This window comes from Candidozyma pseudohaemuli, assembly GCF_003013735.1.
Source record: "Candidozyma pseudohaemuli strain B12108 chromosome Unknown scaffold00004, whole genome shotgun sequence".
NCBI classification, from domain to species: domain Eukaryota; kingdom Fungi; phylum Ascomycota; class Pichiomycetes; order Serinales; family Metschnikowiaceae; genus Candidozyma; species Candidozyma pseudohaemuli.
This window is the reverse complement of record NW_020194438.1, coordinates 773,766-799,169: the sequence shown is the minus strand read 5'-3', so window position 1 is coordinate 799,169 and position 25,404 is coordinate 773,766. Positions and strand designations below refer to the sequence as shown.

The window sequence follows — 25,404 nt, the reverse complement described above, 5'->3', positions numbered from 1 at the left end:
CAGGGATCTCGTGTTTATTTAAACGAAGGAGAAGGGTTTGCAGCTGCGGCGATCCTAAATAAAGACTCCAAAGCCGCCAAGCTTGAAAAGCAAAGGCCCACCGGTTGAGCTATGGCTCCAACCGACGCTTACGTTGGTTGCAGCATAGTTTCAGCCATGCATATCTGAGTTTCAGCCATGCATAAGGTGCTACGTTGCATATGTCTCCTGCAGCTCCTAGACAAGTTCCTCGGGAAGAATATCTGGTGCCGCATTCTATTGGATAGGAGCCACCCACTTTTAGCCGACATACCTTTGTTCAAGTGGGTTCTTCCAAGCACACCTTGCATATTCGCTGCAGAGCGTCTAAACCGGCTGGAATTGCTCCCTTTGCACCGCCACCTATCCATCTAGACACGTTTTATTGCCAAGCTCAGTTTCGGAGTTCCAGTGTCTTTTTTTGTTGATAATGAAGATCCCTGGGTTTTGACAGCTGCTCAAGCGAGAGACAATGCAATAATATTCATTGATAACCCCTCGTATGCAATACAATCTTCTACGTGCAGACGCACAGAAGTTTTTCGCCGGTGCGGTACAGCATCGGGACCTACCGTGCGGCGAATTTCATCAATGGTAAGACCACTGGGGCACTTTCTCCTCGACGAAGCCGCTAAACCTTTCTCCATTATAAAATAGACGCTTCTGCATTTACCTTGGCCTTCTTTCGTTTTTTCTTTTCCTATCGAACAAACCTAAAAGCTTGGTGTGGAGAATACCGTTATCCTCAACACTTGCTAGCGATAAACCGTCCTCTCGTCAGCCTCCCCCATATCAGATGAGAAATTAAGCAACTTCGGGCACCATTACCTAGGTCCCATACCGATTAGGCCACACCTCAAGGCTTTTGCCAAAGTATCGCAAACGATTTTGACTTAGCCACCCTGGTGCCACAGTGCTACCGCATGTACAGCATGGGCCGCATGGGCCGCATGTGTTTGGGATTGTTTCTGCAACCTCCTTAGCGGCATCAGTATCAGTTTGCGAGAAAGTACGATCCTTCTTCGTTTAATGTTCCTCTCGATTATCTTGAAAGACAATAGGTGCGGTGCGTTTCTCGTAACCACCCGTGGGGTTAAGCGTGTGGCTTACAAAGCGGTTGTAATCATTCTCTTTTTGATAAATTGAGCACCACCCCTTTGGGAAACTTGGCAATCGGAAAGCCTTCTCTGTCACTCTTTCTTCTCTCTCTCTCTTTCTTTTTGTGGCACGGATTGTCTCAATAAGAAAACATTCCACCAACTTAAGCGCCAGTACATAATGCGCATACGGCACACTTTTTGGGGAAGCACAAAAAGCAGGACGGAAAAACCTCTTCGGGATCCAGACTTTGCCTAATTCATCCAGGACCGACAATAAGCCTATCAATACTTGCTCTGTTGTATACTAATTGGGGCAAAACCACTCTTCTACACTTTTACTTCGCGTCAGGGCTTGAGTGTGGTCGGAATACCCGCTTTAGTATATGGCGCTTGTTGACATTTTGAGTAACGCAACATCCTATTGACGAAGGGTCGCAGCTTGTGAAACTCACATTAGCCCACATCTTTGTGGACGTTTCTGCAAGTTTTCCACAGATTGTACATGAAAACCACCTCGGGCCCACATTTGGCTCGATTGCTCAAGATCCCTCCATTACCCCCAACAGCATGAATGTTAAGGGGTAAAAGCCTAATTGCGCCTCAACTGCGTCAAGGTTATGAGTCCTTCGAAAATCCTTCCCTGGATTTAGCGCCACCTGCCTTGATCTCTCGCTTCACCTGACAGCCGGTGAATTTTTGTGTCTTTTGAACATATGCTTCGATGAGGCCAAGCAGAAGAGAAGAAAATTACATAAAAGCGACCGAACGTTTACGAGCTTCCGATGAGCGTCTGCGTCTTACGTAGATGATAAGGATATTAATGTTCGTATGTAAATGGAAGCCCCATCCTCGTAATCGGCTCTTTGCTGTCCATGGCTTGTTTTCTGCGAATTTTTAGGTTTGATCTCTTGAATATCCGTCCAATTCCTCGTGCCAGGGGGCTCCGATGGTGTGGGCTAGCTGCATGTCTTCTTATTGTGTTGTACATCAAAAACGGAAATCCGAGATCTTGCCTGTTTCCACATTACGACATCGGTGGTCAAGGAGCTAGGGCAACTTTTGGAAATAGAAACACACGGGGGCTGCAATGGAATGTTCCATTGTTCTTCCTTGACCGAGCAGCGAATAGCCATGGGTTTTCTTATACTACAACAACTGGTGTTGTTAGATTGTTTACTTCTTTCACGTTGCATTGTATCATCAAACAACTAACCATTGAGTCAACCTTGTTGGTCTGCATCACAAAGTGCTCTGCAGTTATGTCTTACAAAGCTGCGGGAGCAACCGTCGGTCCATGCTTAGCGAACCGAAAAGCCCTATTCTATAAACTCATCACCCGAGAGGCTGAGGCCATTGCGGAGAATATTTTTTATTTGCAGTAGACCAAAGACGTAACGAAAGAGGCAATGGAGGTCCTTACAGAAATGTAAAAAATACATCAACATTTAGAGTCGACCATGCTTATCGGATATTTATGGAGATGCATAGCGGTCAACTCGTGGACGCTTGATTGTTTTAAGCCCGGATTTAGCATATCTGTGAGTTTTGCAAAATCCCCAATGTGACATCATGAGTCTTTCTGGTCCGTATGTAGCAGCGCCATCTACAACTTTTTAGACCCAACAACCCACTTTCTCTGCCCCCACGGATCGTTTCTTTCTGATTTATACAAAATCGCCGTTTCTTCAAACTTTATTTGAAAAAAGCCCTCTGAGCCCATTAGCAACTCCACCATGGACCCACTTACCCCCACGGCGAGGGGTAGAAGCGCTCTACATGTGCATTGCAAAGCAGCTACTTCAAAAATAGCCCCTGTGCCTTGACAACACATCACTACCGTAGCTGTATGAATCGAATCCTCTTTTCTCTTTTGCCACCTCAGAATCACCTCATCGACCCTTATCGTGACTCCACACGGGTACCTGCGCGCTGATAATGACTCAGAAAATCTTCAATACACCTCATGGGTACCTTGAAAAATGACTTGCGGGGGGTCTTCCACGGCCTCTCCCTCACAGATAAGCTTCTCCCGCTTCTTATTATCCTAGCTATAGTGCTAGGAGTGCTTTTATCCGTCTATGTGCCCAGCAGCAGAACTGCTTTGGATAGCTCCAAGGTGGTGGGGGTCTCAGTGCCTTTGGCAGTTGGCTTAATCGTGATGCTTCTTCCGCCGCTATGCAAAGTAGAGTGGGAGAACGTGTTGAAGTACTTCTCCAGATCCACCTACCTCAAGCCCATCTTGTTTTCGCTTGTGCTCAACTGGATCATTTGCCCCTTTTTCATGTTCGGGTTGGCATGGTTGACTCTTTTTGACCAGGACGAATACCGTACGGGTATCATCATGATCGGCTTGGCCAGATGCATCGCCATGGTCTTGTTGTGGAACGATATCGCCGATGGCGACAACACCTTGTGTGCGGTTATTGTCATTGTGAACAGCGTGCTACAGATCGTGCTCTATGCGCCATACCAGATTTTCTTCTGTTATGTCATCACTGGCCATTACCAGCAGACCTCCAGCTCTGTCACCTACTCTTTGGTGGCTAAGAGTGTCGCTTTTTTTATGGGTGTTCCTTTTGGGCTTGGCGTTATTATCAGACTTGTGGGAAGAGCTCTTTTGGGATCAAAGCGTTACGACAAGAGATTTTTACCATTCGTGAGCCCCTGGGCGCTTATCGGGCTTCTCTACACTATTGTGGTGATTTTCATGGAGAAGGGTAACGACTTCATTCAGGATATCGGCTCTGCTTTCCGTTGTTTCGTTCCATTGGTTGTCTACTTCATCGGCACTTTCTTTGGAACCCTCTTTTTGCTTCGTTGGTTGTACACTTACAGAATCTTCGAAAGCAGACACATCAAATTCGACGAGGTTGATGAGACCTCTGATGAGAAGAAGCCGCTTTGCGGTTGCGAGAAGACCAAGGAGTTGTATCCTGAGAAGTTCTCCTACGGCTGTGCTGCTCCTTACGGTGCAACTGTGGCGCAGACTTTCACGGCTGCATCAAATAACTTCGAGTTGAGTCTTGCCATTGCCATTTCCATCTACGGTTCTGGAAGCAAGCAGGCTATCGCTGCCACTTTTGGCCCGCTTATTGAGGTGCCAGTCTTGTTGTTGCTTGTGTTTGTTGCCAGGTATTTCAAGGTCAGGTTCGTCTGGATCGACGTTGAGCCCCTTCAGGATGCTGATGAGGAAGCGGAGGAGGCAGGCGAGGTTACTGTTGAGGCCTAATGTCTCATTGCTTATTTATTGTTCATAGGTTTCGGATAAAATTGTTTAATGCGGAGTGCATTAGACGTACTAAATGAAACGTTAGCGTAGCGGGATTTGGCTTGTCCATGCTCTGTGATTTCAGAGGAATACTTGGCTCATGGCGAAGCAGCTCATGGTGAGCTTGGCAATAGTCAATTCTTTGATCGACCTGAAACTGTCCAAGAATTCTGCCCGAATGAAATTATAGTGTGGCGGTACTAACTTTCATGAGTTGTTTGGGTGTCTACATCCCCTAACATGTTATCATGTAGCCAAAAACTATGTTTTGTGTCAACTTGAATAAAAAGTCATATTCTCTCACATTCCGATATTGGGAGATCTCTGGAAAGGTGGGTAGGTATCTCCACTTTGGCTGCGAAAAATGCATTCTCGAGAAAAAGGTGAACCTTCAATCAGCCACCAAAAATCGAAATCTAGACGAATTCTACCAACAGTCATACAATCTACTCATCTCCACCCAAAGAGCATAACTATACTGAATTCAGGGCAATGGCAGGCACTGTGCTGTGTTCACAGAGTAGGGTAGTCAAACTCTAATCTGAGAGCGTAACACAGTACCTTCTTACAGCAAAGGCAAAGCACAGCCCAGTAGACAAAAAGAACAAGACCAAAGAGATACCACATCCAATTATCCGACCCCCACTTTCTAACCATCAACCACCGCCCAAACCGGTGTGACGTGGGGTACCGTTTTCAGCCTGCGATTTACGAACCAAGCACCCATGAGTACATTTGGGCACCAGCCAGCCACCACCACAGTACCCCCGTAGCAAGTGCCAAAACCTACAAAACAGAAATGCAGCGTAAGGTTTCGGCTCCCTAGACGACCGGAACCTCGAGAACGAAGCAGCGAAGTCAAAAGAGTGTCAGCTGATGGAGGCGCAACGAGTCCATCTGCACCAAGGGTTCTTTAAGCGTCTAGACCAGAAAGAGGAAGCCAGCATGGGGAGAATCAGCGAATGGCGAGCCGGCAATTCAGCTATGCTGGTTGAATACGAAGCGATCCAAAACAAAACCAGAAGACGAACTTTCAGCGAACTTTCCAGCAATTTGTGTCGGCTGGTCCGGGTCCATGCAACTCCGTGCGAAGCCGGGTCCACCACGGCAGCCAGGGGCTCCGCAACCGACAAATGAGAGAATTACGATTTGAGGGATTTCAGGAAGGTTGGCATTTCTGGCGTTTTGCAAAATTATGGTTTGACCGTCCTCGGATCCACCGCCCAAAACATCAAGACCATTCTATTGATGCCGGTTTCTGCAGGCAACCGACCATTATCAGTGCTCTTACGGGTCGCGCCGGTCTACGAAAATCTAGAGGCGAAACGCGCCTCGCACCTAACACGGACACACCATCGATCTGGCCAAAACCAAACAAACAAAGTCAATGAGCGTTTGCAAAGAATAGAAGATGTTCAATTGGTTGATATAAGACTTTTTTTAAATTTATCTTGTCCAATAACCAAAGACCTTCTTCGGGGTGCGCCTTTGGTGTTGGCACAATTTGGGCCATTTGGGCCCGGCCGAGGATATCAGACAGGAATGGTCTGGACGTTGCCCCTGCATCGAGCACCGGAGCGAGCTCCAGAGGAAGCAAAACCGCAAGACTCTGGCATCCAAAACCGCTGTTTTCCAATCTCCCAATGTCCATTCTTTTCACCACAGGGGCTACCGTCACGTTCCACAAGCTCGTGGACCACGTGGTGGAGCCGCTGTTCGTGCTGGACTTGAACGCCTTGGGCTTCACCAAAGTGGCCATCCAGTTTGGCAACGAGGTGTCCCACTCCAAGCATGTCAGCAAACAGTATTTTTCCGACGCCATGGCGAAAACTGAGTTTATGGAGAAGCTCGACTTGCAGATCTCCAACGAGTTCAACGACAAGCTGGTGGTGCACTTGGCCCTGCTGGACTTGGACTTGAACATCGAGGTGTTTCCCTTTGCTCCCTGCATCAACGACTACATTGCCGGCGCCGACATTGTGGTATCTCACGCCGGAACGGGCTCTATTTTGGACGTGCTCAGGCTCGGCAAGCCCTTGATTGTTGTCACCAACCAGGACTTGATGAACGACCACCAGGAGGAGGTGGCTGCCCAGTTCGAGAAGTTGGGCTACCTCTACCGCGTCAACACCGCCGAAATGCGCCTGGGCAAGCTTCTCGACCTCATCTCCCAGTTCCACAAGGGCCTGCTACGTTTTTCTCATATGCTGGCGCCCTCAGACGGAGTCATCGAACAGGTGCTCTCCGAGGAGCTAGAACGTGCCCGCAGGTGACCGGGCGCCGCTGGCGCGTGCCCTAGATTCTCCTTTTGCTCACATTTTCATCTTGTTGGGCCTGTCAAAGGCCCTACTGCCGGAACCCACGCATAGGTTCTGGCCCGCTCACCCCTCGAGACCCCTCACTTGTCCGCTCCTTAGGTCCCCACGAGGCATTATATAAGCACTGTTTTTTTTTGCTTCATCCACGGCTTCCATCATGGCTAATTCGCTTCCAGGCCACATACGGCTGATATTTATTGGTTGCAACCTCTCCACTCCGTCAAGCCTGTATATAATGACATACATACACCATCAAGTATATGTTCCATAATTGAACCACTCTTGTTCCCCATGTACTCCTACAGACAAACAGCCGTTCCTTCTCGGCGCCGCAGAAGACCTAGATACTTCACAAAAGATATTGAAACTTTGTTATATGCTTTGGGCGATGGTCCTGTGTCGCTAGATTCCACAGTTAACTGCTTGGAAGATTGTCTAGTGGAGTACCTCTCTGACATGATGCACGAAACATCACAATTTGCCAAATCTCAAGGCAGATCCAAGATCAAGCAGGATGACTTGCCATTTGCTCTTCGAAATGACCCCATGAAGCTCGGAAGATTGGAGGACATCAAGGAATTGCTTAATAAGATTACCAGAGCTAGAAACATGTTGGACGAGTCTGCCACTGCCACTCTGGAGTATTTGGATGATGAAGACGAGGAAGAAGGAGAGAAGAAACCTCGTAAAGGAAAGAAGCGTGGTCGCAAAAAGAAGGTGCAACAAAATACAGCAAATGAGTCCAACGAAAGCGAGTAATCTATTTATCACTAACCGGCTCACTCCGCGCCTTCATCAAGATCAACATTCTGGACAGCAGTTCCACGAACATACTTCTCGTTCTTTACCTGTGTGTTGAAATGTTCAAGCAAGCGGATACCGCCAAGCAGCGCCTTCACAGTTACATAAGAGGCTATTGATGCCAACGCAAATGTAACTGAGTCCCAAGCAAACGTCAAAAACCAACCTATCACCAAGAAGTGGATCAAATCATCCACCAAACCAACACTCCATGTGTACCTCAAGATTGACTGCTCCTTCCTCTCATACAGCCATGTGTTGTATAATGGGCTCATGAGGAGACCACATAACGCAAAATGAATGGCCAAAGCAATGTACTTTGGATTTTGAAAGTCATCAAATACACTCTTGCCAAACAATGTGTACTCGGCATCCAACCATGCCGCTCCAACTTGTAACAGAACGGCAAAATGAGAGATGAGGGCCACCCACGTCTCTGGCGCCGACCTTCCGCCAACGTTGACATTCAAATTCATGGCTTCAGGGAATGGGTTTGGTATCTCGATAGGACTGAATGGCTGTCCGTCAAGCGACAACAATAACAGAACAAAGAAACCAAGTCCCAAACAGAGAGACAGAATGTCAACACGAGATCCATCAACTTCCCATGGGTTGTATGGTACACCAATCCAATCCGTGATAATATAGAATGCTTTGAGCGTAAGTCTTCCTGGGAATAAAGCTGACACACCCACAAACACGAAGAGTAGCTGGGCAAAGATGCCCAAGAGCAAAACCAAGAGCATGCACCTGGTCTTGAAGTTTGGAGGACGATAGACAATGACATAGCTTTGCTCGTAGTTGAGCTCCACATCAGAGTAGTCCGACTCGTATCCATCCTCATGATCATGACTCTTTGGCTCTTCCTCATTAATGGGCTGATCAGCTCTGGTGACAGGAATGAACAACTGATCAATGAACTTTCGTGAAGTATCACTCGAAGGAGCCCTCACGAAGTTTCCATCAGGGACAAAGCACGCGTTCACACCAGGCTCCTTGAGCTTCTGACGAGCTTCACCGTAGGTGACTGGATGTTGGTAGTCAGGGGTGGCACCGTAGAGCTCATGGAACCAGTTCCGATAAACGATGTGACCACGTTCCTCGGCGATAGGGGTTCCAAGAATGAAATCAGAAAGTCTCAACTTGTAGCAGACCACTTGGAATACACGTTCCCAGAACTTGACACAGTAACGAGCAAGAGTCTCATGCTTCTGATGAAGCTGCAAACCAATGCCAACCAAGTAGAACACTCCTGTCCAGTTCAACGTCACAGGCAAAAAGATGCGCTCATTTGGATTGGAAGAAGCGGTGAACCAACGGAGGCCCCAAGTCACAAGACCAATTCCCAATATGATATTACCGGTGTAAAATTTGGCACTGAGCCAAATACGCAGCATTTGGAACCTGAGTGATTTCACAAGGGCATCATGTATGAGTCTTGCGTTGGGGTCCTCAGGACTTCTGATGAAGAAAAGAACACCTGGACGCAAGATCTGACTTCTCAACATGCCAACATACAATGCAAAGCAAAGCATGTAAATTGTGCCAAAACCCCAATAGATAAGTACTCGAGCGGATGGGGAGTTGTAGTGCTCGAGAGATGCAATGAAAAGGTACTCGTATGAGAATGAGCCGTCCTTGTTCTTTATCACCAAGTCAGTCTTGAAGAGTGGTGCCAAACAAATATCTATGAGCCAGCCACAGTAAACTGGGAACACAACTATCTCGACGGCAAACACAACAAAAACTTTGGCAGTAGCTGTAATTTCGAAAAGAAGTTTGTAGACTCTTCTTGCATTTCCAACGAGAGGCTTTTTACCAGACACCATACTTTTCATAGCTGCGTAGATAGCATAGCAGCCGACAAAATAGCCAATGGACAATGCCACAACCCTTTGGGGTAAAGTTGCAGGACCAGTATTCACGAGGGAAAGACAGCGAGATAAAGTATCCTTGGTAGGTTGGAGGAAGACATCAAACACGAAGAAGCGGGTATTGACTAAGATGTCCGACTTTAAGTATTGCTTATGAGCGAAGTTTAGGATTGGACTCAAGTGTGCTTTGGCAATGACGAGGAACGCGACTCTTTCATGATAGTCTCTGATTAATGTGTATAATGATGCAGTGAAGAATAGGACGAGGTTTCCTATCATATGTGGTACGAGGTATGCGGCGAATAGGAAGATCATGACAATGGCGTCCACCAACACTGTGAGCAAAAGTGGAGTCGAAAGGTTGAGCTTGAGGCCAATGATCTCCAAAATACCCTCGTCAAGCTCCTCTGGCTGACGATCGATTCCTGCAACATCCTGGAGGTTTTGGTCCATGTCTGCTGGATCCCAAACTGCATCGTTGTTGTCAGAGTGTTCTGAGGATGCGTCCAGGTTGGAGCCAGAGTCATTGTCGTTGCCGTCGTAGACGTAATCCTCATCTGCTGAATCATCTGAAGCTTCAGCCACGTGTGGATTGGGGGCATTCTCCATGTCGATACCGGCGTGTGGGTCGTTCTCTGGTTCATTGGGTGCAACATGGTTGGCAGGCATCTCGGGAAGTGGAAGGGGCGCTGCGCCAGGCAAGGCATCCCGTTGATTCTCTCCACGAATCAAGTCGTCGAACTCGCCATTGTTGAGTGCGTTGCGGAGCTCGACCTCGCGAGTGAATTCTTCGGGAACGTTCCTGAGATCACGAATCGCCTCGTTTACGAGATCTAGCGGCATGGGACGGTTGCGATTGGCTTCGTTACCGCCATTTTCGCCGTTTTCGCCATTTCCATCTTGATTCTCTTGTGCATCGTTCTGCAAACCCTGTAGTAGGTCCAATAACTTGGAGCGGGGTTCACGGCCAATGTCGTTGAGAAGCATTTTCGTGTAACCGTCGTCTCTGACGACCCACTCGTGTTCCACAAAGATGGCCAATAGCATGATCACAAAGGCACATACGTGGACCATACCGTTCAGGAAGGTGTTGAAAAATAGGTAGACGGCCTTGTCGAACCATGTGGAGTCTTTCGTCAACGGCAGATTCTCATCGAAGCACGCCAACGTGCCGTAAAGAAGCAGTAGCGGAATACTGCCGCCCGGCGGAAGCGGCCCATCGACCAAAAATGTGTAGACACGCCCCACGATCTTCCAGAAGATGGGGAGCTGGAGCAAGAACATGATATAAAGAACCGCCAGAAAGTGTTGCGTCAATGTGGTGGTCACTGTGCTGACGATCTTAGCCCAGATAAGCAGTAGCGGGACACGCTTGGGCATATTGGGGTCATATATGGTTTTGAACCGATATTGGGTATTACAGATGTCACACTGCTTGGTGGACTTGGAGGAGTGCTTGAGCCACTCCAAAAGACAATCTTCATGGATATAACGAATAGAGCCTCTGCATTTACACGGATGGATAAGCGGCTGTTTCCTTGTTGCTTCGCCACGGCAGATTCGACAGCTATGTTCTTCGGTCATGGAGTAAAGGTGAGTTGATAGTTGTGCAGGCGACCTGGAGGCCGTGATGTAGACCATACGGGGGAGGTACTATGTGAAGGGTTGGACAAAAAAAGACCGAGGAGATATTTTGAAAAAAATCTGGATTGATGAAAATGGAAGGTTTTGTTGTTTTTTTCGGTTTGACGGATATTTTGTGATGGATTCTGAGACATCGGTCTGGCCATTGCGAGCATAGCTAAAGTGAGCAACGCCACATACTAGGGTTTTGGCAAAGTTACATATTGTATCTACAAATTTTGGGATTTCTTGGATCAGAGTGTTTTTAGTATGATTTGAACCTGTTTATAGAAATTTGTGGTGGTAGGTGGCAAGTAGACTCAAGAACGGGAGTTTCATGTCTCAACCTCGAATTCCAACGAAACAGGCTTGGAACAAGTGAAGCGATCCCAGCTCCGTATACAGATTAAATAAGCAATTGTGCCTACCGAGGCTTTTGCAATTTTGGCTTAATCGTTCTTACTCTGAAACCAATGAAAAGGCGGTTTTCAGCCCTACTCATTTCCACGCAATTATCGTTTCATGAACTATATTTATGATGTAGCTTAATTTGCCACAGCCTCCTCCACAACAACATTCTCAACAACAGCATCCTCAGCCACAACGCCGCTCTCGTCACCTTCAGATGGAGCAGGGTCCTCAGGAACAGCTTGTGGCTTGCCCTTGTTCTCAGTGGCCTCATCAGCCAACTCACCCACAGGAGCCTCCTCGTCTTCTCTCAAGAAGTCTGGCAATGGGCCCTTGTGAGTCTCTGGTGGAGGTGGAGCCTCGAAAGTCTCGGCCAGCAGCTCGTGCTGTTCCTTCTGTGCCTCCTGCTTGACGGCTCTTGGAGTCTCCTTGGCCTCATTGACCACAACGGTCAGTGGGTTGGACAAAGTGCTCTGAGCCACGGAGCTCTTCAACGAGCTGTACTGGGCGGAGTTTTCAAGGAAAGTGTTACAGTCGTAGTCCCAAGAGGAAACCCACTTGGTGGACTTGCACTGGCCCTTGGTCCACTGAGAACCGTAGATCAATGGCGAGAAGTACAAGTAGATGGTGACGGCACCACCCAAGTAAGCAACCAACAAGTTGGCACCCTTTCTGCCCAAGAAGGAGTTGGACACGAACAATTCGAACAAGTGACCAAGACCCAAAATGGCAAAGTACTGCGAAGGCAAGTAGTGGTGCAAGAACAACTGTCTGCCCATGATGAAGAACGGAGCGTAGTGGATGAACCAACCAAGGAAGTAACTGAGCATCTGGTAGTTGAAGTGGAACACATCCTTGGACTGTGCAATCTGCTTGCCGGTCTGCCACTTCAAGATGGAGATACCAACGTGGATGATGAAAGCAACCAAAGCAGCAGAGGCAGACCACCAAACAAGAGGGTTACCGAGGAAGTAAACCTGGGTGTGGTTCTTGCCCCAGTAGTTGATACCACGCAACAACAATGGCCAGTCCTGAGGGCTGGATTGCCAGTTGTGGTGAGAGGTCAAACCCTGGTTGATCTTCCACATGGTCTTGTGGGACTCAATGAACTTCTCGAGGAAGCTCAATGGCTTATATCTGGCAACCTCTCTCTTCTCAGCAGGCAATCTCTGGTCGGCGTTGTTGGTCTCGATGTACCAGTGGGTCAAAGGTCTAGCACCCTGACCAGCGGCAGTAACCTCCTGCTGCTCGAAACCCCAGCTTGGCAACTTAACCTCACTGGAGAACAAGTAGTGGCCGGTCATGGCGTGTCTCAATCTGAAGATGGTGTCAATGGCTCTGATTTCCTTCTGGGCAACACCCTTGGTCTTGTGCTTGACCACCTCGAAAATCCAGTCATCGTTGGCGTCGCCGCCAAAGCCCTCGTAACCGTAACAGGACACTTCCTTTTGCCAGTCACGCTCACTGACAGGAGGCTTCTCGTCGTGGGAGTGCAATCTTCTCTTGGAATTGACATGGACCAATCTGACCTTGTCACCGTCCTTAAGCTGAACAAACTCGTCTGGAATAGAGCGGTTGTATGGCTCAATCAACCACTCGTTGTTGGTGTCCAAGTGGGGGTATAAGGTGATCTGCTGCTGCTTGGAACCGGTTGGGTACATGTGGTTGTGAGAGTGCAAGTATCCACCTCTGGTGTTCACATGACGAATGGAGATAAGCGAGCCGTAACCAACCTGAGAGGTGGTCTGTCTTGGGACAAGAGAGCCAGTCAAACCGGCACGGAAACCGCTGGTCATGAAGGCAGATCCGTCACCGTCGTTGGACAAGACGTTGAAGTGGATGCTGAACACGAACAAGTACAAAATGACTGGAACACCCAACAAGAAAGAAGCACGGGCAACAGCGTGTTTCCAGACAGCCTTGGGCGAGACGGACAAGTCACCAATGAGGAACCACATGTGGCCCACACAGCACACACCGACCCAAGCGATGGTGAACAAACCGACCCACTTGGAGCTGAAAGCCATACCCAAGGCAAGCGAGCACAGCAAAAGCAGGCGGAAGTAGTTGAAAGTGAAAGCCTGCTGCACCTCGAACTTCTTGAACGCGTAGATAGCGGCAGCGATGAAGAACATGAGGGGAGAGTCAAGCAAAATGTATCTGGAGATGGTGACGAACGAGTTCTCGACCAAGAGAGCACCAGCAGTGGTGAAAGCAACAATTGGACGCACACCAGACGAACGCAAGGTCAAATAGCAGAGGAACACGGTACCCAAGCCCAAAACAGCTGGGAAGGCTCTCATCAACACGTAAGGAACGGTAGCAGGGAAAACGTCACCAATGTGAGCGAAATCAAAGTCACCCTTGAAACCGGCAATAGAGCCAACAGCTGCAAAGAGCAACTTGGCCAATGGAGGGTGCACATCCATGAAGAAAGCACCGTTGATGTACTTTTTGGCGAAGCCACCAAAGTGGACCTCGTCAAAAACAACAGAGTTAGGGTGGCTCAAGTTCTGCAAACGAACGTACAAACCAGCGGCAAACAAAATAGCCAACAAGGCGTATTCCTTACCAGAAACCGTCCTGGCCTTGGTGATGTACTCTGGAGTGGAAGTCAAGAGATATTCACGGTACTGGCCCTTTTCGAATTGGGGCTGCTGAACCGTGTCCAACTCATACAAAGAGTCTAAATCGGCCTGGGGGGCCTTGGACTCCTTTGTGGATTTTGCCATGTTGAAGCAGGAGACTGGGTAGTTGGAGGATTTTCAAAAATACACGTAGTAGTTTTTCCTGCACCACGCACTGAGGCCACCACAGAGAAGACTGCTGGATCGCGTTTTTCAACGTGGCTGAAATGTATGGGATGGGTGTGGGTGTGAAAAATACGAATTTAAAGAGGTGATTTAAATTTTCGATAAGTTACTTAGATTGAAAATGGCCTTTTCATGCAATTGGACTACATCGGATGAAAAAGATACGGGATGCTGGGATCGCGAAACGGCTGCGAAAAGCGAGTCGGACTTGGCATCAAAAAGTTTTCATGAGCGTCGGGAAATGATGATTTTGGGGAATTTAAGCTTTTTGAAGGGTTTTGAAGCTTGATTGGAGGAAGCGTAGCAAAATTGGATATGGGATTGAAAAAAATCTAAAATGCGGGGATACCTCTCGGCGTAACGGTTAGGAGAAGTGCTCTAAGTAAGGTATGAGTTAGGCCGACATAACAGATGATTGATTGTGTAAATGAAGATGATCATATTGTTGCGTTAATCGTAAAACATGGACAGATTTCGCCTCTGGAGATATCGGCAATCTGAGACATTCACCTGAGGTCAATTTGCAGCCGTGAACCGTAGATTTGAATAGATATGGACACCCAGGCTGCAGACCACGATTCGTCTAAATCAGTCAACCAGGCGTCTTGGCCATTAACGCGTTACTGGAATTTCGGAACGTTGTTATGGTTTACCATAAGAAACGCAGAGATGCTTAAAAGTTGCATCCCGAGAACGATGCAAGAGATTGGGGTTAGACGAGCCGGCTTAAACGTGAAAAAATGAGCTTTGAAGTTTGAAATACCGCTTTTAAGTGAAACTGGAATCTATCCTTGTAGCATGAGTAGCAGCAGCTTCATATTAGTGGGTTCATTTCATTCAAGCTTTAACTGACTACATCATGGACTGCAAAGCGGGACCGACAAAGCTGTGAATCCAATTGGTCGAGTTACATTTGTCGCCTGAAAAATCACGAACTGAGCCAAAAAATGTACCAAGTTTTGTCCTTATGCCCCTCGGCCTTATCGGTCAACCATGTCTTACTATGGAAGAGGCACTTTTTCAACTGTCGGCGCTTATAAGCGCAAAAGTGATGTTCGTGAATTTTAAAAAATTCCGTAAGATAACGAGATGACACAAATTGGCCGAGATTCTGCACAATCAATTTAACCTCCTTGGCTCAGGGTCCTTGCATGCTTCTTTGCAGCCACCCAGACCCACCAAAACCCCAAATGCCAAAAACCCACAAACAAATTAGCTATTTCACTTATTTGATCCAAAATTCTCGTAAAGTAGAATTTTTTCCAAAACGCCCCGTTTTTGTGTCCTCTCCATTGCCAAATTGGGCCCTTACTAATACCCGCTTCAGCAATCGCTCAACTCTACACAGGCGATCACCAGTGGAGCTTTTGCTACTACATGGTTATTTGGAAACCAACCACGTTACGTCCCCTCAGCCAACTAAAGAACTTCTATCGCCACATGCACGTTGAGATTATTCCCCAATCCTGGGGTAAGGGAAACAACTACGGATATCTTTTGGTGGATGAACCATCCAGACACGCTTGGTTGATAGACCTGGCTTTCCCCGAGGATGTTGAAGCTTACATTTCCGAAAAAAGACCCAATTTCGAGTTGAAGGCTATTGTCAACACTCACCATCACTGGGACCACGCCGGTGGCAACGAACACTTCCACAAAAAGTACCCAGACTTGCCTATCATTGCAGGTAAGGATTCTGAATTAGTCACCTACACACCTTCCCACCAGGAGGTGATCGACTTGGGCGACCAGTTGCTGATCACAGCTTTGCACACGCCGTGCCACACCCAGGATTCTATCTGCTACTACGTCAAGGACTCCAAGACAGGACAGAAGGGCGTTTTCACTGGAGACACCTTGTTTATTTCCGGCTGTGGCCGCTTCTTCGAGGGAACGCCTGGTCAGATGAACTCAGCGCTCAACGAAATCTTGGGTAAGTTGCCCAAGGAGACCGTCACCTACCCAGGCCACGAATACACCAAGGGAAATCTCAACTTCAGCAAAACCGTCTTGCAGAACAAGTCGATTGATAAGCTCCAAGATTTCCTCAGCCAGAATAGCGTCACTGCCGGTCAGTTCACTATCGGCGACGAGCTCGAGTTCAACCCGTTTATGCGTCTCCTGGATCCCCAGGTTTTGAAGGCTACTGCTGCATCAGGTGCTGTCGACGTCATGGCCAAGTTGCGTGAAATGAAGAATAACGCTTGAAACTACGTCAATGAAAGCTCTACATTTGCCGCCTTTTCGTAATATCCTTGTTTTTTATCTGTCACTCCTTTTATCTGTCACTCCTTTTATCGGTCACCTTTTTATCGGTCACTGCCTGACAAACCCCGGAAGCCACTCTTCCTCGTAGCTGAGCTCGGGCTGCCACATCTCTATAAACTCCAAGTCAAACTCGGACTTGCCCATGGCGAATTTCTCGTACTCCTCGAAGATCCCACTCATGCACCAGCCTTGGAGAATTTTCCGCATTAGTCCCACCAACACACCTATTCGGTGCTTGCCCTTGTTCGAATGTATGAGTATGGGGAAGTTTCTCTTATCTAGTATGAGATGTAGGGCTGCTTCGAGGGACTCTTGCGTCTGAATTTGCGTCTCTAACAGCGTAAACGGCTCCTGTGACGAATGCACCAACAATGGGCAAAACTTGATATCCGTAGAGTCGATCCATGCCTTGTACTTTTCGTATATGGCAGCAGAGCCATTTTTGTCCTTCTTTGGCTTATCTGCCTTCTCTTTATTCTTTGGTTTCTCGTGGGACAAGTCCCCCACATATATGATCGTCTTGAGTTTGAGCTGTTGCATGAATGGATAGTTGATGGGCATTGGAAACCCGGAACGGTAAATTCCGTCCTCCACCAAGGAAAAATTCAAAGGCGGAACGTAATTTGGTCGGGGTGTTATCGTTGTTCTCATCAAGACTTGATCTTCCTCCTGGGCCTCCTGCTGAGCGCCATTTTGTGAGTCCTTTGTTTGATCTCGACTTGACTCTAAGCTCGGGCTACCGGTTCGGGTAACCTCTGCAGATGATTTCTCCTGTGACATGCAATTCAGACAAGGTTGTCTGAGGTTCCTTCAAGAACGACTTCCAGTTTGGGCCTGAGAGCCATACACCCGTGCACCTCACCGCTGCTTATCGGCTAGAATGGCTGCAAATGGAGTCTGGTTAGATCGTAATATGACGATTATGCTATAAAAGAGGCTGAAATTTCGGAAGAAGAGGCGTTCTAGGTCTCAGCTGCTGCACATTGTTCTGGACAATGGGCGACGAGGGTTGCTGTGGCTGTGGCAATATGGGTTCCGGGATACTTGCCGGTATCGATGATGGAATGGAGGGAGTCTGTTTGAAAGGTGGGGGTAAAATTATCCTTGGCGAGTCGTCAGAGTACCTTGACAGCGTGACTGTATTAGCCATCTCATACGTTGGGATGCTGGGGATTCTCTGGGGGAAAATCTCGAGCTCAATGTTGTCTTCCTTGCCAAAGATATTCTCAAGGTCAAAGTCTGAACTGATGTAAGCACCAGTCTTAAAATTGCGGAGTCCATAGATTTGGTTACCATTGAGCTTGAATGCTTGTGTAGCGTTCTCCATCACCTCCACAAAACGGGGTGGCGCCGAGTTTCTTGTCGGATATGTAAACTCAAGAGAGGAGGACAAGAAACGGAGCACCACCAGCTTTTTATCCGAGTCAAGCTCAGAGGAAGCTCTTGCGTGACTTCTAAGCTCGGTTGCCACAGCGGCCAAATTAGTGAGCGAGAAGTTGCCGCTTTGTGAGATCTCTGAGTCTGGTGTCTGCTGAGAGTTTTCCACCTCTGTCCGAAGAAACGGTTTTGAAGAGTTCAGCACCAACGGGTAATCTAGAAGAATGCTGCGGTAGAAAGCTTCGCCAAGCGGGTACAATATACGATCAAAGCCAAAATCTTTGATGCAGCAGCCAACAAGGGTCTGTAAGGTCAACGAGGCCGTCTCGTCATCGAGAGACTTGTTCACATGCGAGTCGGGTTCCAAGCTCCTGTAGAATTGAGCTAGAAAGGGATGCAGAAGTAGTTTCTCCAGAAGATAGTCTATGGATGTCTGGTTGAGGTTGATGAAGGACTTCTCAAACATCAAGGCGGCTATAGCGCCTATGGAGTTCTGGCCCAAGCCACGGAGAAACTCGTTTCTTGTTTTTGTTGTGGATTCCAAGCACAGCCTGGATCTTTTCATTAGGAGCAAAAGCGCTATTCTGATCGCTTGGAGCTCTTTTTCATTCTCAGCTTGCGACTGACAAGAACTGGGAATGCTAGGCAAAGGCGGGAGCATCACGCCGAGGTGGGGCCGAGACTCGAACTTGCTCAGCAACGGCTGAATGATCGAGCCTATAGCAGCTCGGGACTGGTCCTGGTTCGTGATCGCTTTCGTCCTCGAGTAGTTCATGTCGTAAACCTCGTCGTTCCCGTCTGTATTGAGTCTGGTGATTTCCGAAAGGAAACGATCGCTGTCGTGGCCGTTTGGCTCCGGAGTGGTGGTTTCTTGCTTGACATCCGAAGAGCCCTCGGACGAAACCCTCTGTCTTTTGGAAGTTCCATTTCGTTTCAGCTTTGTGGATCTTTTCCGGTTCCGGCGAACACTCTGGACGGCAGCACGCACGAGCTTGTCGAAATCCTCAAAGTACTGAACGTCGAACTTGAACTCCAAGCGCAATATCTCTGCAACCTTTCTAATCTCGTCCTCTTGCTCACTAGCCTTTTTCGAGCTGAGATCCAAAGTATCGATTAGCTCAAGCCGCCGGGCCAGAAACCGTTTCCAGAGCCGCTCGTCCTGAAAATTTAGCTTTTCCCTTATGCTATGGGTAACACCTAGCTTCTTGTCCTCGGCCATGGGAGTAGGAAGCATGCTTAGAAAGCAGGAGTGGGATGATTCAAAATCATCATGACTCCGAGCCCGCGCGAAATTTGGCCTCACCAGATCTTGACTCATGACTCCGAATCATCCGGACCTAGACAAAGCCCCGGCGGTGGCGAATCTACACAAAAGGTGGGAGACTTAAAACCTTTAATTTATGATAATTCGGACAATTTTTTGATTTTCATAGTGGGGCCTCGGATGGTGCTGTTATTTGAATTCGGGTGTTTGGGCAGAATTCCGCGGGCTCGGCGCCAGGCGAAACCGAGACGGCTAAGTCAGGTGCCGAGAAAGAAGCAGAGGATTAGGAAGGTGGGGGAATATAAGAGTTTTCAAGGGGACTGATTTGTTGGAAATGGGTTTTAAGCAGATATGAAGTGACGCTATTGGATGCTATTGGATGCTCCCAGTTTGTTGGTTTTCAAGGTACCGCAGGCTTGAATAGGTGCACTGCGGTCACTGGCTGCAAATGGACCCATATTTTTCAACCACTAGGTATTTTAGGTGCGATGAAAGAGTTCAGACGAATTAGAGAGGAAGTTGAGGCCGAACAGTAAAAGACTCAAATTAGCTCACGGACACTCAAGGCATTGTCTACTATCTTGGGCTGATCTGACGGTAGCGACAGTATGACGAATGTTCCATGTTACAACAACAAGTTTGGCCCTAAACCCAGTTTTATATGATAAAAAGAAGGCCAAGAGCCAAAAGAAACGCATTTCTTCACGTAAGCATGGACAGCGGAGAATTTGAATTGACGTTAGCTGATTTGAAGGTTGTGCAAGAGCGCCTGGCAAAAGGCTCCATACAATCCAAACTTATCTTCAGGATGCAAAATCATTGGTTTTTTCACCCCGGCCAAAAATTAGTCTCCAATTGCTCAGAAACACGAGCTCCCACACCAATTTCATCGAGAACTCAAAATCTCATTACTAGTGGTTCGCATGGTAGACTAGACCAACCGACAGCGTCCAGTGATCTCACATCTAAGATCAGCAGCAGATCAGCCGTGGGCCATCTCCAAAGAATCTCAACTCTAATTAAGAAAATCCCCACTTTCACTCCAAATCCAGCAGACTTCGGCAATTGCCAGCCATAAATAAATCTTCTACGACACCCCACGGCTGGCTCAATCCAGATCACACCTCGTCGCTGGGACCTTCCCTCAACGTACCCTCCAAACACCCATTTGCAGCCATTGTCTCGAAAACTCCCCCCGCCTAATCTCCCTCGGCCTGCCTTACCCTTTTCACCCCATTGTCATCGAAAAAACGAAGCCACGGCATACGCTGCCTGTCCATACTGTGACTCTTTGTTTTCTGCATGCTCCATTGACTCACCGCGTGAGAGTGGAGAAGTCAGTGTGGCATTTCTACACTCTCAGCGTGGGAGAGATCTTCTCAAAACGGAAACCATCAAACCAGCCGCCATCCCACCACAATCCTTCATTTTCCAACCCAAAAACACCAATTCTGTAAAAAAGTGGCCTCGTCGTCGAGGTGGAGTGACTCATGGCCTGTGGACAAGCCGATCCTGGCGTGGGCCTTCCCAATGCGGTAAGTGAAAAAACTTTTGCCGCGATGGACAATCAGTATAAAGTGCCCTGTTATCGCTCCCCTTCCACCACTTTTTTTCTTCATCATATTACTCTCATAAACACCACCCACAATGTCTAAAGGAAAAGTTTGTTTGGCTTACTCCGGCGGTTTGGATACCTCCGTGATCCTCGCCTGGTTGCTCGAACAGGGCTACGAGGTTGTGGCCTTTTTGGCCAACATAGGTCAGGAAGAAGACTTTGAAGAAGCCGAGAAGAAGGCCTTGGCCATTGGTGCTTCCAAGTTCGTTGTTGCCGATGTCAGAAAACAGTTTGTTGAGCAGGTCTGCTTCCCCGCTATCCAGGCCAACGCTGTCTACGAGAACGTCTACCTTTTGGGTACTTCTTTGGCTAGACCAGTGATTGCCCAGGCTCAGATCCAGGTTGCTGAAGACGAGGGCTGTTTCGCTGTGTCCCACGGCTGTACCGGTAAGGGTAACGACCAGGTTCGTTTCGAGTTGTCCTTCTACGCCTTGAAGCCCGATGTGGTTGTCATTGCTCCATGGAGAGACCCAGAGTTCTTCAACAGATTTGCTGGCAGAAACGACTTGTTGGAGTACGCTGCTTCCAAGAACATCCCCGTTGCTCAGACCAAGGCCAAGCCATGGTCCACCGACGAGAACTTGGCCCACATTTCCTTCGAAGCCGGTATTTTGGAGGACCCCAACACCACCCCACCAAAGGACATGTGGAAGTTGACTGTGGACCCCACGGATGCTCCCGAGACCCCTGAGGACTTTGATGTTGTCTTTGAAAAGGGTTTGCCTGTCAAGTTGGTTTTGGACGGCGGCAAGAAGACCATCACTGACCCAGTCGAGTTGTTCCTTGAAGCCAATGCCTTGGCTAGAAGAAACGGTGTCGGCAGAATCGACATTGTCGAGAACAGATTCATTGGTATCAAGTCCAGAGGCTGTTACGAGACCCCAGGTTTGACCATCTTGAGATCTACCCACATTGACTTGGAAGGTTTGACCTTGGACAGAGAGGTCAGAGCCTTGAGAGACCAGTTTGTCACCATCTCCTACGCCAAGTTGTTGTACAACGGTATGTACTTCACCCCAGAGTGTGAGTACGTCAGATCCATGATTCCTCCTTCTCAGAAAACCGTCAATGGTACCGTCAGAGCCAGAGCCTACAAGGGTTCTTTGACGATCTTGGGTAGATACTCTGAGACCGAGAAGTTGTACGATGAGACTGAGTCTTCCATGGACGAGTTGACCGGCTTCTCTCCTGAGGACACTTCTGGTTTCATTGCTGTGCAATCCATCAGAATCAAGAAGTACGGTGAGGCTGCTCGTGAGAAGGGCCAGAAGTTGGATTTGTAAAAATAAGGTGTGTAATGTACGAATAGAATGTCATGATTAAACTATTTCTCGTATTTCATTAGCGTGAAGAGCTCGTCGTTCACATCGTACATCTCTCCGACAAGCGACTTGACAGTGATGACGATTTCGTCGATTTTCTTGTACACCAAATGCATCACAAGCAAGCACACGATGTTGAGCCTTCCATCGTGACTAAGCAATTTTTGGTAGTTCACATTTCGTCCCGATCTATTCCGTATTTCCCCGACGGCTTCGTCGATTGGTTCCAGGATTTCGGGATCATCGTAGAATCGCTCATTGAAAGTGACATCGCCATCGCCCCACTGTGAACTCACAACCTCAAAGTGTCTCAGCGACAAGTTTGCATTGGTCACCTTTGGCAATGGGGTCTTGCGTCGGAGTGCCGATGCAGACATGCTGGTAAGTGAAAGCACTTCGGCAACCAAACCTGCATTCGTCCAGCCAGCTCTATCGAGTATGATTGGTATCCATTCGTCGGTGTCTTCGATCTGATTGATCAGCTGGTAGATCAAATAATAGAGCTGGATGACGTCATTGACCAACAGTTGCAATGTCATGAACGTTTCGGCCGGCCAGGCCCCCGTGATAGCAGTCTCATACTTGATGAAACCCATCATTGCCTTGGCATTAGCAAGAGAGAACAACAAGTTCCTCATTTTGTCGCTAACTTCATCGTGACGAATCTTGACATGGACATTTGGGTTATCGAGACGCTTCAAAGCAAAGTCGGATATTTTGCAGAACATATCACTCGATTCTTCCAACAAACCAGACATGATTCTTCTAACTGCCACCTTAGAGCTCCTTGGTTTTGGGATTGCGCTTGCAAGCATGGCCACCGAAAGACCAATCACCACACTGATGTAACGAGTCACTGCCGGCCTCCATCCGACCCCAATGTTCGAAGCAAAGTCACTCCTTGTGTCCGCCCAACTGGTACCCAACACCAAAACAGGGGTAACTGTGACCATGATACCTGGAATCTTAGATTTGTGGACAGCCCATTGACGATAATATGCTGCTAAGAAGAAAACCACGGCGGACACCACCGCGAACCCGTATGGATTACCATTGCCGCTTCCTGTCGAGATATACCAACCAATCATTCCGGCAAGACATCCCACAAATGAGTATATCAACTTCAGGAAATACGAATAGACGGTCTCCGCGGTGTACTCGGCAATCGAGACACCGCATGTAACTGGAAGCCAAATCAACCTATTTGTGGTGTAAAATTCTGTGGAGGGTCTAAAGTAGTATGGAAAGCAGCAAAATTGTAGAAGCATACTTGCCCGAAGCCAAAACCACAAACGGCTACTGTAATAAAGTTTTCGGTAGAGCCGTATTAAGCCGACCACAAAGACTTGAAAAAGATTTTCTGGATCAAGGATATCCGGGTCCCTTCTATGCGTCAATTTTTTGCTCAAAGCATTTACCGGATCGTCAAATATATTGTGATTGACGGTGACATTTTTGTCGTGACGTGCTTTGGAGAAAATAGTGATCAACCTAGGTGTTGGCGCCATTTCATCGATTTCAAGAAGCACGTTGCATAGCCTAAGCATCTGATCCCCGATTTCCTGGCAAAAGAAAAGCAATATTGCGCTTTGGCTCACTAAGCATAATCTTTGCTCCTCACCTTTGAGCTCATTTGCGAGTCCTTGAATGTAGTCGTTCGCATGTTGAAGCTTCTCGACTTGTTGCTTCAATGAGTCCCTAGCTTGCAACAAAATTTCATGCTGCTCTTGCTGCGCTTGTTTATGTTTGGTCCACTTGAAGATGCTGTAAGTTCTGAATTCATTCGCAGTCGCTAGCCAAGATGATATGGCTTTGAGGGTTTTCGGAACCTCATCATGAAATTCAGAGTAATGCTCTTTCATATGGTCACAGATAACGTCTAGGTCGTGAAGGTTTATGGTGGATTCCTCTGTCTTCATGCTTAAAATATTCTTTCGTTTGTTCCTTCTCACCTCATTCTCAAAAACACCAACCCTCGCATAGGCTTGCCTGAAGGTGGCAACAAGCTTGTTATGGCTGCTCGAATATGTCTGACTCGATAAACTTCCTCTTCTTTTATCTTGCGTCCACACATTTCGAGCAATGTCTTTCCTCTCCTGAATTAGCTCGTAGAAATACTTGTAACCTGCTAGAACAGTGATCAAGGGCTTGATTCTGGATCTGATTTCCGCAAGATCACCCGGGTCGAACCTACTAAACGAGATTTCCCATCGTGCACTTATGAGAAACATTTCAACCGGCGCAAGCCTCACTCTGATTGCTTGAATATCAGATCCTAATTGATAGTGGTTTTCAAAGCTATCTAGGGAAGGCTTCAAAGATTTGAAGAATCTGCTGTTTTTCTCACAAGTTTGCGCAAGGGAACCGTGTATACTCGCAACAGCACCGAGATAGGCGAAGCTCGAGGTAAATGGGAAAACCACTAACCCACAAACAATTTTGAATGCAAATGCAAGAAGCATAGGCCTGATAAGAACGTTCGTTTCACCGGCTACAAATGTAGGCCAAGTAACGAACGTGACCGTATGGATGACGACACAGAGAGTACCAGCAACGAATGGCAACCTCATCAACGGGTGATACTTTTGAGTCCAGCCGTAAAATGCAAATGCAAAGAGGCACCCGAAAACCCAAATCACAGTGCAACGGGTCTCCAAATACCGTCCTTTGATAATTTCATTCAGATAACAAGATGCGGCATTATCGACCGAACAAACGCCATCTGATATTAGCTCCTGGATGAGCTCTTCCTGTGTTGGCCATCCCCTCAAATGCGTTGTTATGGCGCTACAGATAGTAACGACTAGCCAGGAGCAACATGCATACACGCAACACGCTAGGGCCACTGTGACGTTGATGACGCTGGAGAAGCCACCATTGGCCATGATAAAGCCCAAGATCTGGAACAAATAGCAGGCTTGACCAAACCATTTTTCAGTTTTGGGAACAATGCAAAGGAAAACGGTGGTCCATACCTGAACCCAAGTCTGTAACACCATCTTGACGTCACGTATTGTCAAGTGACCGAGGAGCCAGTCGGGATAGAAAAACTTTCCAAGCCTTCGCCAGAAGTTAGGTTTTGGCTCTGCTGTCTCTAGTGGAGCAGACGGTGGGGTATCGTGATAGACATTGTACACGGACGAGTCTGAGTCTTCTTTTTCGTCGGCAACTAGCCCCTGCGGCAGGTATTCCCTTACGGATTCCGAGGAGCGAGTCATGATTCAAGAACTTCTTGTGGTTGCCAGACTGGAGAGAAGCAATTGTGTCACTATATCAGCGATAAACTAAAACACAATGTGCAATGACAGCGCCCGCTGCAGGATTTAAATCTTGAG

General features: G+C 47.8%; 10 protein-coding genes across 10 annotated transcripts; 5 read left to right on the top strand and 5 right to left on the bottom strand.

Moving 5' to 3' along the window:
- Positions 1 to 3,081: 3,081 nt before the first annotated feature.
- ARR3 (Arr3p) lies at positions 3,082 to 4,347 on the top strand (the record flags this gene model as incomplete). The annotated part of the gene is made up of 1 exon (XM_024857820.1): positions 3,082 to 4,347. One exon carries the CDS (start codon positions 3,082 to 3,084, stop codon positions 4,345 to 4,347), a length of 1,266 nt encoding a protein of 421 aa, XP_024714319.1.
- A 1,682-nt stretch (positions 4,348 to 6,029) lies between these two features.
- Positions 6,030 to 6,659, top strand: C7M61_002445 (N-acetylglucosaminyldiphosphodolichol N-acetylglucosaminyltransferase catalytic subunit; the record flags this gene model as incomplete). Its single annotated transcript, XM_024857819.1, has 1 exon — positions 6,030 to 6,659. One exon carries the CDS (start codon positions 6,030 to 6,032, stop codon positions 6,657 to 6,659), a length of 630 nt encoding a protein of 209 aa, XP_024714318.1.
- Positions 6,660 to 6,995: 336 nt separating this feature from the next.
- On the top strand, positions 6,996 to 7,463 carry TAF19 (Taf19p; the record flags this gene model as incomplete). Its single annotated transcript, XM_024857818.1, has 1 exon — positions 6,996 to 7,463. One exon carries the CDS (start codon positions 6,996 to 6,998, stop codon positions 7,461 to 7,463), a length of 468 nt encoding a protein of 155 aa, XP_024714317.1.
- A 20-nt stretch (positions 7,464 to 7,483) lies between these two features.
- Positions 7,484 to 10,963, bottom strand: C7M61_002443 (E3 ubiquitin-protein ligase; the record flags this gene model as incomplete). Its single annotated transcript, XM_024857817.1, has 1 exon — positions 7,484 to 10,963. The coding sequence occupies one exon, from the start codon at positions 10,961 to 10,963 to the stop codon at positions 7,484 to 7,486; it is 3,480 nt and encodes a 1,159-aa protein (XP_024714316.1).
- A 584-nt stretch (positions 10,964 to 11,547) lies between these two features.
- On the bottom strand, positions 11,548 to 14,142 carry PMT1 (dolichyl-phosphate-mannose-protein mannosyltransferase; the record flags this gene model as incomplete). The annotated part of the gene is made up of 1 exon (XM_024857816.1): positions 11,548 to 14,142. The coding sequence occupies one exon, from the start codon at positions 14,140 to 14,142 to the stop codon at positions 11,548 to 11,550; it is 2,595 nt and encodes an 864-aa protein (XP_024714315.1).
- Positions 14,143 to 15,600: 1,458 nt separating this feature from the next.
- On the top strand, positions 15,601 to 16,431 carry GLO2 (hydroxyacylglutathione hydrolase; the record flags this gene model as incomplete). Its single annotated transcript, XM_024857815.1, has 1 exon — positions 15,601 to 16,431. The coding sequence occupies one exon, from the start codon at positions 15,601 to 15,603 to the stop codon at positions 16,429 to 16,431; it is 831 nt and encodes a 276-aa protein (XP_024714314.1).
- A 108-nt stretch (positions 16,432 to 16,539) lies between these two features.
- On the bottom strand, positions 16,540 to 17,271 carry C7M61_002440 (uncharacterized protein; the record flags this gene model as incomplete). Its single annotated transcript, XM_024857814.1, has 1 exon — positions 16,540 to 17,271. The coding sequence occupies one exon, from the start codon at positions 17,269 to 17,271 to the stop codon at positions 16,540 to 16,542; it is 732 nt and encodes a 243-aa protein (XP_024714313.1).
- A 145-nt stretch (positions 17,272 to 17,416) lies between these two features.
- Positions 17,417 to 19,102, bottom strand: C7M61_002439 (uncharacterized protein; the record flags this gene model as incomplete). Its single annotated transcript, XM_024857813.1, has 1 exon — positions 17,417 to 19,102. One exon carries the CDS (start codon positions 19,100 to 19,102, stop codon positions 17,417 to 17,419), a length of 1,686 nt encoding a protein of 561 aa, XP_024714312.1.
- Positions 19,103 to 20,779: 1,677 nt separating this feature from the next.
- Positions 20,780 to 22,030, top strand: ARG1 (argininosuccinate synthase; the record flags this gene model as incomplete). The annotated part of the gene is made up of 1 exon (XM_024857812.1): positions 20,780 to 22,030. The coding sequence occupies one exon, from the start codon at positions 20,780 to 20,782 to the stop codon at positions 22,028 to 22,030; it is 1,251 nt and encodes a 416-aa protein (XP_024714311.1).
- A 41-nt stretch (positions 22,031 to 22,071) lies between these two features.
- Positions 22,072 to 25,287, bottom strand: C7M61_002437 (uncharacterized protein; the record flags this gene model as incomplete). Its single annotated transcript, XM_024857811.1, has 2 exons — positions 22,072 to 23,034; positions 23,416 to 25,287. 2 exons carry the CDS (start codon positions 25,285 to 25,287, stop codon positions 22,072 to 22,074), a joined length of 2,835 nt encoding a protein of 944 aa, XP_024714310.1.
- Between the last annotated feature and the right edge of the window lie 117 nt (positions 25,288 to 25,404).